Below are 12,957 nucleotides of genomic sequence, written 5' to 3' on the forward strand. Positions count from 1 at the left end.
CAAAATAAAGAGGCTTTGCTGGATGGTAACAGGTCTTGAAGGCTGCCAGACTGTCACCTAAATGTAATTCTGATAGAGTAGCATTAGCTTAGCTGCTTGACAGCTTCTCTTCTAAGCAAAATAAATACTGTGAAGTGAATGTATGTTTTTATTAATTCAGAAAGAGTAGCCAACATAATCCTCAGCACTTCTTTGCTGATCTGATCTAAAACACACACAAAAAAACAAAACACAAAACAAAACAACAACAACCAAAGACATCTAATCAGTGGAAAGGCCAGCAAGTGACAGGGGTTGTGTTAAAGCTAGGAGCAATGGCACACACTATGATCCCAGCACTGCAGAGGTAGAGGCAGAAAGCTCTTGAGTTTGAGGCCAACTTGGACTTCATAGTAAGACTCTATCACCCTCAAAACTAAATAAACAAAAAATAAAAGGCTAATGATAAAAACTTGCTAGGTGCAGTCAAAAAGGTTTTTTTAGAGGTATAGAAATACAGGTTGTGGGGTTCGAGAAGTTACTGCATGGGTAAGAGCATCTGCCACTCCTGCAGGGGACTGGGGTTTGCATCACAGCTCCCAAATGACAACTTCCAAATGTTAGTATCTCCAGTCCCATGGGATCCAACAGCTTCCTCTGACCTCAGTGGGAGCCAGGCACGCTCATAGCACACATACGTACATGCAAGCAATACACTCATATACATCCTGAAGGAATTTCAAAAAATAATAATGGTCATGGCTATCAAAGGTGCCAAGACAAGAAGACAGAGCAGCCATATCTAGAAACTGTTCTCTCGTTTTATCAACAACAGCAGCTGTGGGAATCCCCAGCTTTGATGATTTTTCAAAAGTATAGATTTGTCCCTTTGTCCCTTGCAAAGGTTGTTCACCAACTTTTTCCTCTCATGCTCTCATCTCTTGGTACACAGTCAGTTAGGGGACGATGACCCCAATATGGCATCTTTGCTCCCTGTAGCATCCTTGTGTCCTTTCCTGACAAGGGTCTTGGATATCATCTCCCCCTTATCTTTGGTTCCTAAGATCTTGAACCTTTCCACTCAACTGAAATGGCCTTAAGGTTACTGTGCCCCTCTGAAACAACTCCTACCTTTCTGCTTGAGTCTCACCTTCTTCGCGCTCGGCCACCTAAATTGTTGCTCTCCTTTTCACAGAGCTCTTTGTTCTACAACTGAACACAAAGCACTGTATTGTCACTGCAGAAGACTCAAGCACGATAAAATGTAACCTCTCCGCTTCCAGTCTTGATGAGAGAATGGGTGAGTGAGATGTTTTCCTTGTTTTACAAAGTCAGGATTACATTTCTATATAATATCCATCCTCACTACCGCCTCACCCCCCTTTCTCGTTGTTGGAATCATCTAACCTTATAGTCCACATCACTAGGATATGGCTCCCTTCAGAGTGTTCAATATTACTCTCTGAATTATAGACAAGACCACATTCTGGATGCTAAATACTACATCAGTACCTTAGGGTAAGAGAATGCTTTGTAGGGTAAAACTCTACAAGGCATTGATTGTGGGATTCATCATATTTCCTATCTACTGAAATCATGAAAGACTCCTCCCACCTCTGTCTTCATCATCTCCTTAGCTGGGCTTCATACAGACACCTCCCAAAGGTGTGTGCGTGTACAGGTGTGTCCCACCCGCCTTCCTCCACCTCCATCTCTCCTTTAAAGTCCCTCCCCATCCCCACTATTGGGAATAGTTCTCCAGCCCAACTCCAGGTTCCCTGACAGTTTCTGTCTTGCTAGTAGTGCATTAGATTCTACATATTTTGCTCTGGATGCTTTCTAGTGTTCCAAATAGACGAGCGCTCTGAGGTCGTGTTGCCACGGAGCTTTGCTTCTCCTTTCTTTCCTCCTCTTCCTTCTATCCTGTTTCCTTTCCTTACCCTTCTTCCCTTCCTGCTCTCTGCTCCCTTTCCTTCAGGTGACCAACTGAGTACTTGTTTGCTAAATAATATTCTTCCCTCCATCAAAGCCCACCAAGTCTCCATCCTGTACCTTCTATCTCTGTGCTCTCTGGTGTAGATGGCTTCATCTTCTCACCTGTCCTGTGTCTTTCCTTCTATGACAGTAGCTGTCAAAGTATTTTGACTGAGTTACAATGGTTTCCATCACAACCAGGTTACACACACACACACACACACACACACACACACACACACACACACCAGAAACCAATGTGTCACAAGACCTATTCTATAAAATGTTGCATTCCACTTTTCCCTTTTCCTTCCTCTATCTCTTTCTTACTCCCTTATTAATGTATAAAAGAAGCCAATATCACTACCCACAGTTTAGGAAATAATAAATTAAGATGTTAGGACTTCCTCTACAACCCACAATGACCAATTTCCACAGTTCATTAACAGTACTACAGTAAGTTTGCAATTTAAAATAAAAACAAAATACAACAAAAACAACAACAACAACAAAAAAAACCTTAGTCTTGCTGGGCATTATGTCTGTAACCCCAACAACTCAGGAGTTCACATTTTGGGTGAATCTGCATTGCAAAGTGAGATCCAGGCTAGCCTGGACTACAACATGATACCCTGTCCTCCAAAATAAAAAATATAATGATGAAAATAAAGAAACTCTGCCAATCTCAGGCGTCTTCCATTTTGGATATCAGGTACCTCACTATTGACTCTCCACCTCCAACATCTCCCCTGTGCTGACCACCTCTCTCCAAAGTCTTTAAAACGATCCCTTTTCCAATTTAGCTGCTTCATAAAATATACCAAAGTGATTTTCTTCAGGCTAAGCAGACCTCTTCATACAAATAAAATGATTTTTATAAAACCATTCAACTATATTTCTCCTAATAAAAAGTAGAGATGTATTTTCATTCATAACGAGCTTCACACACATGCTTTTATTTTAGTCTACTCAAATGAAGACACCAACATTCAAGGAAGATAAATAATGCCCACAGATTCACTTAGCTAGTCAGAACAGAGTCAAATTTCAAACCACGATCTTTGGCTCTCTACCTAAAAGTTTCCCTTCTCCACACTTGAGTCTTCCTATTATATAAAGCCCAAAGTTTCCTTGGACTTGCTGGTCATTGGCTCCATTTATCTGGACCCTCTTCCCTCGGATCCCAGGTCTTCATTATCAATTTGATCTCACAACTTTCCCTAACTCTCTTCTGTCCAACCACTGTATTTGGTGCTACATAAAACCAAAATTCCTCTAATGATTGCTCTTATTTACCTTTCTGGTAACTCAGGCCAACCTCACCAGGGAGTACAGACAGCACCAAACACCCTCCCTTCCCCCTCCATGCCTGACCATCCTGTCGAACATGGTTCTTAATTACCCTTTGCCTCATTTACATCTCAACATGCAATACCTATCTCCTTTGTCTAGCATTTAAGACTTCAAGGTGGCCCACACACCTATGGTAAACCACTCCTCATTACAATTCTACAGTTCTCTCTCCAGCCCCATCTCCTTCCATGAGAGAACACGTCCTCTTTGCCCTACTGGCCCATGGTCCCTAGACACCTGGGTCACATTCTCCATCCTCCACATCTTTTGCAGATATTAAAAGCAACCAGGGAGATTTCTGCCTATCTAAGTAGTCGTGGCCTGGACCCCTCACTTAGGGACTTGCCACATAGCATCTTTCATAACTTAACTATTGGAATTAAGTTAGCACCTGCTTTGTTAACCACCTGGAAGCCTCTATGGAGCCAAAAGCAGTAGCCTTAAATGTGCTCTATTTTCTTTTTCTGCTTCTCACTCAGAGCCATGCACAAAACAGTCACGGTAAACTTTCTTTAAACAAACATTTTAGATAAAAATCTCTTGGCTCAGGATGAACGAAAACTCTTTAAAAGCACCTATTGATTGCTTACTGTTTATTTAAGTTCACTACGACCCAGTAGGTGGTGTGGGCTTCAGGGGCTCAGTATTGCAGATAGGGACTCAGGCTTAGAAAAGCTACAACTTGCAGACTGTCAGTGTGTTGAGCAGCCTTGCAAATGCCAAAGCTCTGCACATGCCGTCCTGCCACGCCTCTTCCCTCTCTTCCCTTTGCTCAGACTCAGTCAGTGCAGAGCCACAGCGGGCAAGTCTGTTACTATCTTTCCCAAGGCTCCCTGCCTTCAAATTATCATTTAGAAAAGGAGCAAATGCACTCAACTCATAGAAACTATGGGCCAGCTCCACCCCCAATAAATAATTTTCTCAGGGTTCCTTTTCTTTCTTCTACTCTCTGGCCATACCCTGTCCATGTTCCCCAAACTCAACTGTGTGTATTTTGCTCAGGTGATCCGCTCTTTTTGAATCACCACTTCTTTTTCGTGAAGGCAAACTCAGCTCCTAAGCAAAGCTCAAGGGAGCCCCACGCAGAATTGATTGCTTCCTTTATTGTGGTCCAAAGAAGCCACGGAATCGTGTCTCTATTTGTAAGACGGGAAGCTCTGGAGACAGAGGTGTATCCCTCTTGACTTTATACACTGAAACAAGGCACAACCTCTGAAGCTGTTTCACCTCAAGATGTCAGGATTTTTTATTAGATAAAGGAATTTGCCTTTGCCTGTTGTTATTCATTGTTTGTCCAATGGCCCAGGCCATCAGTCATGCCTTAAAAATGAGAATACCAAATGTCTCTTCTATTTGACAGTTGTTTAAAAGCTACCTTCTCCAACTGTCCAAAAACTAGATTTTCCCTTCACAAAAATCCCACAGTGCCCTGTCCTCTTCCTGTTTTTAACAAAATAAGTCATTAGAAATGTGTGCATGTGTTTCCTTGTTTCAGAGCTGTATTCCTCTGCACTGTTAGCCTAGGAGCTGCACACAAACAGGTCGATATGTTTAGTTGACCACTGTGCTTCGAATAAAGGCAGAGAGCAAGCACTTAGCAAATATTTACCAAATAAGTGATGTGCAAATCAGATGACATAATGGTTCTATAAACCATGTACTTATGGTCAAGATATAGTAATTGGTATTATGTGCCATGCTACCTGCCTTTAGCTACCTAAAACAAATTCTGCAACCTCCTTCCCACATCACCTTTAGTTGGCAGGCCTACTTCCTGCCCAGCCAGTAGGGTATTTATGTCTGATCCATTTGAATAAGAATACCAATTACTCTATTTCATTCGATGTGTTAATTTACAAAAATACCTGCAGTGAGACATCATAGAACACTTTAGATCTCACTTCAGACTCTCTGGAAAATAAAGGTCAAGTGGCTTCTTTACAAAACTAAGCTTGATTTTGGTACCCGATTCTAAGCTTGAAAGCAATGCAACTGGTGTAAGGTCCACATTTGGCAAGCTGGAACCATTTACCTGTATTCCAAAGCAAGGAAATCCAATTAGACCTAATCTCAATTACTAAAGCATGACCAGAGTTTTCCAGAGCTGTGTAAGCATAGCAGTGCTTTTTCATAGGCCCTGAGAGATGGGGACCTGGTAATGTCTTCTCATGGTCTTGTGGTTTCTAAATCCTTGCAATAGCAAGGAAATGGTGAATTTTCTTGCAAAGGGTCAAAATATATAACCTCCATGTCCCATGGAACCTCGATCCATCCTTGTACTGGTAGCTTTCCATCCTATGACCAAACCACTTTTCCCTTTAAAGCAGTCACAGCCAATATGAAGGTGTTAGGGCACTTGGCTACCATTTCTTCAAGTCTAGTTCTGATTCTAGCAAAGCCACAGTCTCCTAATTTTAACATCTTCTGAAAGGATAGCACCAGATTCATCCATCTTCCTCATGTAATCCTCACAGCTCACATCCACTGAATTCTTGTGATCTCCAAAATAATCAGGCATACCAACACTTCCCATCTCACAGAAGAAGAAAGTGACACTTGGAGCACAACCCATCAAAGGTCAGACCATTAGGAAGAGATAGAGCTGAAGCTTCTACCCAGCGTGGGTACCTCTCTTCAGCTCCAAGCCTGACCACTCACCGCAGGCTTCCCTGACAGCAGAAATTACATCATCAAATGCCACTGTGACTCCCCACAGAGCTGATGGTTGAAACTTGGCACTTGATACACATATCCGAGCCACTGTTTAAGAGAATACGTAGCAGGATCTCAAACAGTGTGAAATTACCAGGAATGTTGTGAAACTATGAGGTAATCAGAAGCCAGTGCCGAGAGGACCACAAACAGCTGTGTATATGTTATCCCAGGAATTATACAAGATGGAAAAAGGAGGAGCTCAGATATTGCAGGGTATTCAGCTTTGCATCAGGAAGCAAGTATGTAGTGGGATGCAGGTTAGACAGGGGGCTCTGAAGTCACATCAGCCACACAATCTTTGCAATCAAGAAAGCATTACAAATATCAAGATGGAAAGGATGCATAACAGGCCCATTAAAAATCTTTGATGTCCCATATATGAGATAAGTCCTTCAACTGCAGTCTTTTTTTAGGCCTCTGATTGCTTAGAAGCTAAATTATTACCCCAGGGAGGGAGAAGTGTGTCAACCTAACTGAAAATCAGTTAACCCAGTGGCTGCCTGTAGACTCGGGCCTAAGAGCATTTTAAGCACAATGTATTGAAACTGCCTGAAAGGCCGCCATTTGGCACCCAGACCAACATCAAAAGGCAGTGTTCCTAATGAGCATCTGCAGCTGAGAGACAGTATTTCAACAGCGTGAAACGAAAAGGGCACAATGGCACTGCCGCCAATGCCAGATCATTTACACCCCCTCTACATCAGCTCTAGGAGTTAATGACACAAAAGGGCTAGAGGTGACAAGACCATGACCTTCAGCTTGACTTCTGTATTCCAGCGTCCTGCAGGAGCAGGCATATCTACATGTGTTATTGAAAACATTCTTGCTAAAACATTTTCTATTAGTAAAAAAAAAAAAAAATCTCCAGGCCTCATAAAGCCTAATCATTAGGATTCAGAAGGGTCCTTGTGAAATTCTGCCCTTCCTACAAGGCTACCTTTTACAGTATTGCTGAGACTCGGTAAGTATATTAAAAAAGCATGCACAGTTCTCTCAGATTTTTACTCAGAATCCTTCCTTTGTAGCAAAAGATCCCCAAGCCTTGGTCTTTTGACTCACAGCTGAAATGTCGCAGCTGAAGTGAGCATTATTGATGATTCATGTTTCCAGTTTTGTTTAATTCACAGCGACGTTTTTTTTTTTTTTTAGGACTCGCAAAATGCTGCTTGTAACTCGCTGCCGTTTCTTTTTAGATTCCAGACAGTCCTTACTCCATAGACTCCTTAGAGCACCAAACTGAAGAATTACCCATTATGGAGTTTGCATTCAAATATTTATCTGGACACCGTAAAGCTTTGTTTATGTGGTCGGCAGCTCCACATTTCAACAGCGCAGGAGAGTCTTTTGGAAGAGCCTTCCTCTCATCTCAAGCCATGGCTGTTTTCAGGAGACAGATGGGGACAGGTGCAGCCCCTGCTCCCTCTCCCTGCAATTTGTTCTGGTCTTGATCATTGCAGACGCAGGATTGTCAGAGAAAGTTCAAATGTCCCTCAGCAACAGGTACTCAATCACTTAACTTCCCACCAAGTTGAGAAAGACTGTAAAATACCTCTGGAGGCCTGCCAGCAGCATTGAAGCCACTTGCAATCTGGAGAGTGGCCATAGGTCTTTAACATTGATGACGTAAATAGGGGAAATTCATCAAATTAATACGAACACAACCTTCGTTGTTTAAAAAAAAAAAATTAAGTGATTGCACCAGAAGTCCCAAAGTCCATATCTCAAGCAGTGTGAAGTTTACAAATGCTGTCTATAATTTAAAGAACTGATTTCTGGCATGAAGAAAAACATCTGTTGTAGTAAAGATTAGAGTCTGACTGACAAAATGGTGCTATTTATTTTGAAAGGCAATTAAGACATTGTTCCCAGTGACAGGAAAATTTAGAGATTATTTACATTGAGTTATAGATTACCTATCAGAAGAATTCAGTTAATGATAAGTATACTCCAAAGGGAAGCACTTCAAAAAGCTCTTGGAAGCTGGAGCTCCCTGTAACTAATTTCTCCCTCACTAGCATCAATAACCATGTCTGCTACAAATAACACCTTAATTTTTCTAATATTGTTGGGGCTTTGGTGTTTTGGCAGAGGGAGGCTGGCATTGGCCTTGATTTTTTTTTTGAAACATGTATTTATTTTTGCATATGTATGCATGTCAAAAGACAATTCACAGGAGTCAGTCCTGTCTTCTATTATGTGGGTTCTGAGGCTTCATTGCAGTTCTTTAGGCCTGGTGGCACGCACTTTTACCTACTAGGCCACCTTGCCGATGAAGGCCCCACCCACTTTATTTTTTGATCAGTCTCCGAGAACCATTCACCCATAAAAAGGAGCAAATCACCATAGGAAGACCTGGAAAAAGCTGCCTTACTGTGCAAAGCACTGCAACCCAGCTTTCTGCTAGTTTCCTGATAGTGTTAAAACAAAAGGAATCCAGGGTAGAGGCGCCTAGAGAGAAGACACCGAGTTTAATCCTTTGCTGGAAGGAGAAAGATGGGGACGCTGCCAGTGTGGTATAAATGAAAGCCTAGCAGGGCAAACAGATCTTCAGGACGTCTATAGTGGCCAGAGCAAAAGCATTAATAAGCTGGTGTGGGGGCTTGTGGCTCGGGGCTTGTGGCTCTACCGTCACCACTTGAGAAGCTGAAGCAAGATCATAAAAAGGTTCAAGGCCAACCTTGGTCTAGATAGTGAGTTCCAAGCCACTAGAGCTTTATAAAGAGACTCTGTTCCTCACCGCCACCAACCCCCACACCCCACAAAAGCCAAACAGAAACAGTATAAAACCCAACAGTTTCAATAAGCGGAGGGCCATATTTGCACAATTCTAGATTACAGTCTCCATATGACTTTAGTCCTGTTGCATTTTAAATGAACTCTAAGTCAACTTCACTGTTTTTAGGTATGCTGAAATTTATTAACAACATGTTTTTGGAAAGGGCCATGCGTGGTGAAAGGTTTTCCATATTCAGTATGGCTTTATTATTGTCCTTTATATTTTCTCCAATGTTCACATTTCCCACAGTACATGAAAGCCAACTATATATATATATATATATATATATATATATATATATATATTTGTGTAGTTACTCTCATAACAGACTTTTATGAAATCCATCTTCAGTTGCTGAGCAAGAGATATTAGGTATACTTTATGTATTACCTTTTGTTCTAAATTTGTTCTTTGTTACAAGTCTGGTGTTATCTTGTTAGAAGACGAGGCCTGATTATTTCCTAACTCTTGTAGGTTAGACTAGCAAAGGACTAAAATTGTCAACTAAGCACGTGCTTTCACCATTCCAGATCATTCAAGTACATGATTCAGCCAGCCAGCTTGTAACAAACGCTGCTTCCACAGACTCAAATTTACTATGCAATTATGCAACCTGCCTTTTTATTCCTAAGGGGGCAGAAAACACAGCACCTGATTCATTTGATACACGCCAGGATATTCATTAAGAACACTAGGGATAGCACTCCTTGCATCTAAATTTTCATGTTCACCAATAACAGAGTTTGAATTATACCGTTGTCTGTGGATACCCTACAGCATTTGCAGCTAAAGGGGTGTGTGTGTGCATATAATCCTTCTTTTCTATTCTTCCTAGCCTTTTTGCTTTAATTCTTGGAATAAAACAACGCTTGAAAATTCTCTTAGTAAAACCACTTATTTCTTTTGTTAAGCAGTCTGGTATGTGCTTCTTTCTCCTTGTCTCGTCCTCATCTGAAATACGGGCAGAATAAGGATGCTTTCGTTCCAGGGCATACTAGTCAGGATGCCAGCCTTGTAGGATTCCCTCCCTCAGCTTCCACCGGTTCCAAGCACTGAGGGTTACACCCATTTCCATCATGAAGACCACTAGGAGATCTTAAAAAGACGCGTCATGGAAGATTAGGTCTCCATTGTCATGCACCAACCCAGAAGGAAGATATCAATAAACACACCCTAAGAAGAGGTCATCCACAGCACCACAGAGAAGGGCACGCCCCTGCCAGTCCTGCAGTTTGGTGGTGGCAAGGACCCATTAGGCACGCCCTGCCGAGACACGCCCTACCACGCCCCTCCTGCCCAGCTTCTAGTCCTTGGCCAGAGGGTCAGCGCAAGCGCATCTGTTCTCCTGAACACTGCTTGTGGGCTGCTGCCCTCTGCACTCGCAGGCGAAGCGCCCCAGCGCAACTGTGCGCCATGGACGGGGAGCTGGAATGCTCCAAGCGGATGAGAAAGAGGCACGAGTGGGCGAGCATGAGCTGGTTGGACCAAGAGATGTAACAGGGCCCATCTCTTCTCCATTTTATGTCCTCGGAAATTGCCGGGCAGCTAGGGACAGCATCAGGGCGGGGTCTCTCCCGGCGGGAGGCGAGCAAGACCGTTAAGCTAGAACACCCAGAGACCATCCTGGCAGCTCGGGCGCCACCCGCGCCGCAATAAAAGCCTCTCGCGGCTTCCCGCCCAGCCAGCCTCGCTCTGATTGGTCGCCGACCAGAGTTGGCTGGAGGCGGTGGCCCAGCTCTGCTCTCCTGCTGCCCACGGAGGGGGGCGCGCTGGGTGCTCCCGGGGCCGCCCTGTGCACTCCACACCCATAGCTCAACGATCGAGGGCAGGTACAGGCACACCGGGCAGAAGCGACAGCCTTGCGCGGTTCCCTCATCCCAGCCTGCTTTCAGCTGGTGCTTAGCCGCACACGCCCCCCCCCCCCCCCCGCCCCAGCTGTCGGCCCATCCCACCCAGCTCTCAGCAACCCCAGCGCCCTTTTCTCCCCCCACTTCCAGTCCATAGGGACGCCAAAGCGCAAATCCTTGGGTGGGGTGGGGTCAGCAGCTGGAGGGGAGGGTGGGCACACTGAAGAATTTTCCAAGGAAGCAGAGATGGAAATAGCCAAAATGCAATGTGCCCCCCTCCCGGAAGCTTAGATCTCTGGGCGGCGGCACAGCCCCTGCCACCCTAGACAGCATCGCTTTGGTCTTTCTCCCAAGCACCCCATTGTTCACACTTTGCCAGGAACAGGAATATGGACCAGAGAAAGGAGAATGGGGCTAAGTGCCTTGGGCAGCTGGCTACCTGCCATTCTTCGCTGGCACCGTGCAACCCTAGGCTCGCGGTGCGTGTAAAGGCACACGCGCGCACACGCGCGCGCACACACACCAGGCAGCCCCGATCACGCCCTCCTCGCCCTCCGCCCCTCAGCACTTCCTCCTGTCAAAACGCGGCTCTGGACCCTCCCATCCCTCAGTGCTCCCGGCTGAGGGCAGGCTTTGCAACTACCCAGCAATTTGGCAAATGAAAAACTAACGTCATTTGCACGGGGGTGCAGGAACGACCACACGGCCCTGCGGTGTTGCCCGTGGTTCCCCATTTTGCAAACCGTTATTCGGGGCGGGGAAGAGGGGGGAATGCACGAAGGCGGCAAGACTCACTTTATCACACCCCGGGACATAACGAAACGGGGGGCGGGAGGGGGAGCTGCCCCAGTCTTATTGTTCACTCTTCCTGAAGCTTGACAAGCCCCTCTTGGTGAAAGACCAGCCCAGGGGCGACACCACCCCAGCCGGGCATCCCCGTGGTCCGCCTTCGGGGAAGGGGAAGCAGCGCTGCTTAACACCTCAGCATCTCTGTCCCATACCCCTGTCCCACCTCCACCGGCACACAAGTGGGAAGGGCGTGAGCGGCCCCACCGAGCCGGGAGGCAGCAGAGTCCAGCGCCGTCCCGGAGGGCACGGGTTTGGCTAGCCAAGCAAGGACGATGCGATGCGCTCCTTTCTCAGCTCAGTGAAAATGCAATGTCTTTGCTTTACACACAAAACCGCCCAAAATAACCGTGCGTCTCGGGGAGAGAGAGGAAGGACAGAAGCAAGCGGACAATTAGCAAACCCGATGTAGAATTTTAAAATAAATAAATAAAAATGTACCTGCAGTTCCCAGGAAAAACAAAGTCCAGATGAGATCCTTAGTTAGCAGCATTGTAAACTGCCGGGTGGGAGGGATGTTCTGGCCGCGGTAAATTCAGTGCCTTTCCCTTGCAAGCAACTGTGGACGGCGGCGGAGCAGCGGACCGAGGAGCAGACAATTGCCAGGCTGGGTATGATTATTTTTTCAGAATTGTTTCTTGCCAGCCACTGCCGAGCTGCGTTCACGCGCTGAGCGGAGAATGAGTGACAGTCCCAGCCTCAGCACACTGGCAACTCGAAGATCCCTGCGCTGGCCCGCGTTGGCTTTGATGGAACGGGGATGCGAGCGACGGGCGGGGGGCGGAGGTGAGAACCTCACTGTGTCCTTCCACCACGCCGACCACAAATAGTCCCTAACATCCAAGGAGGTAAGAGACAGGGGAGGCAGATGCGGCCGCCTGCAAAATACGGCCTGGAATATCCTGGGAGCCGGGCTCTTTCATTTGCAGCCTTTCAGACAGAGCTGGGATTTCTTTTTTTTTTTTTTTTTAACCCTTTTCCTTCATTCATGCCTTTGCAGATCCTTCTGCCCCACAGCGCTCCTTAAACAGAAATTTGAACGTTTTAATAATTAGCAGGAAAAAAATTATATTAGGTTAGATTTTTAAAATTGTGGAATCACTCGTTTAGTTACTAAAGTCCTTGCAATAAGAAGCATATGGCTTCGTTTTTTGTTTTTGTTTTTGATTTTTGTTTTTTGTTTTTTAATGAAGGAAATTGGAAATTTAGAGAGAGAGAGAGAGAGAGAGAGAGAGAGAGAGAGAGAGAGAGAGAGAGAGGAGGATTGCTGAGGTTTGTTTTGTTGTTTGTTTTCTACTGGCTATGAAATTTACCTTCCCACAGAGGGAGCAACTCACAGCAGCCCCACTCAGATCTCAGAGAGGGGCTATGGGGGCTGTGGGGGGTGGGAACCAGTCAGAAGAAAATACAGACATTTAGAAGTAATGCTCAGAAATAACCAGAAACTGTTTGCATGTACTGTGATCA

The 12,957-nt window shown here is 45.1% G+C and overlaps 1 protein-coding gene across 18 annotated transcripts in view; it reads right to left on the reverse strand.

Moving 5' to 3' along the window:
* The window catches only part of NCAM1 (neural cell adhesion molecule 1), a 294,929-nt gene extending 282,622 nt beyond the window's left edge, over positions 1-12,307 (reverse strand). For 4 of the 18 annotated variants that reach the window (XM_084781347.1, XM_084781346.1, XM_084781345.1 and 1 more), the window contains exon 1: positions 11,932-12,306. In XM_084781347.1, coding sequence (XP_084637473.1) covers positions 11,932-11,983 — 52 coding nt within the window. In that variant the 5' untranslated portion in view covers positions 11,984-12,306. Of the gene's footprint in view, positions 1-11,931 lie in introns of all 18 variants that reach the window. The other 14 variants (XM_084781338.1, XM_084781337.1, XM_084781341.1 and 11 more) reach the window with 7 other exon arrangements.
* Between the last annotated feature and the right edge of the window lie 650 nt (positions 12,308-12,957).

This window comes from Acomys minous (assembly GCF_964271855.1).
Source record: "Acomys minous genome assembly, chromosome: 5".
In the NCBI taxonomy this organism is placed as follows: domain Eukaryota; kingdom Metazoa; phylum Chordata; class Mammalia; order Rodentia; family Muridae; genus Acomys; species Acomys minous.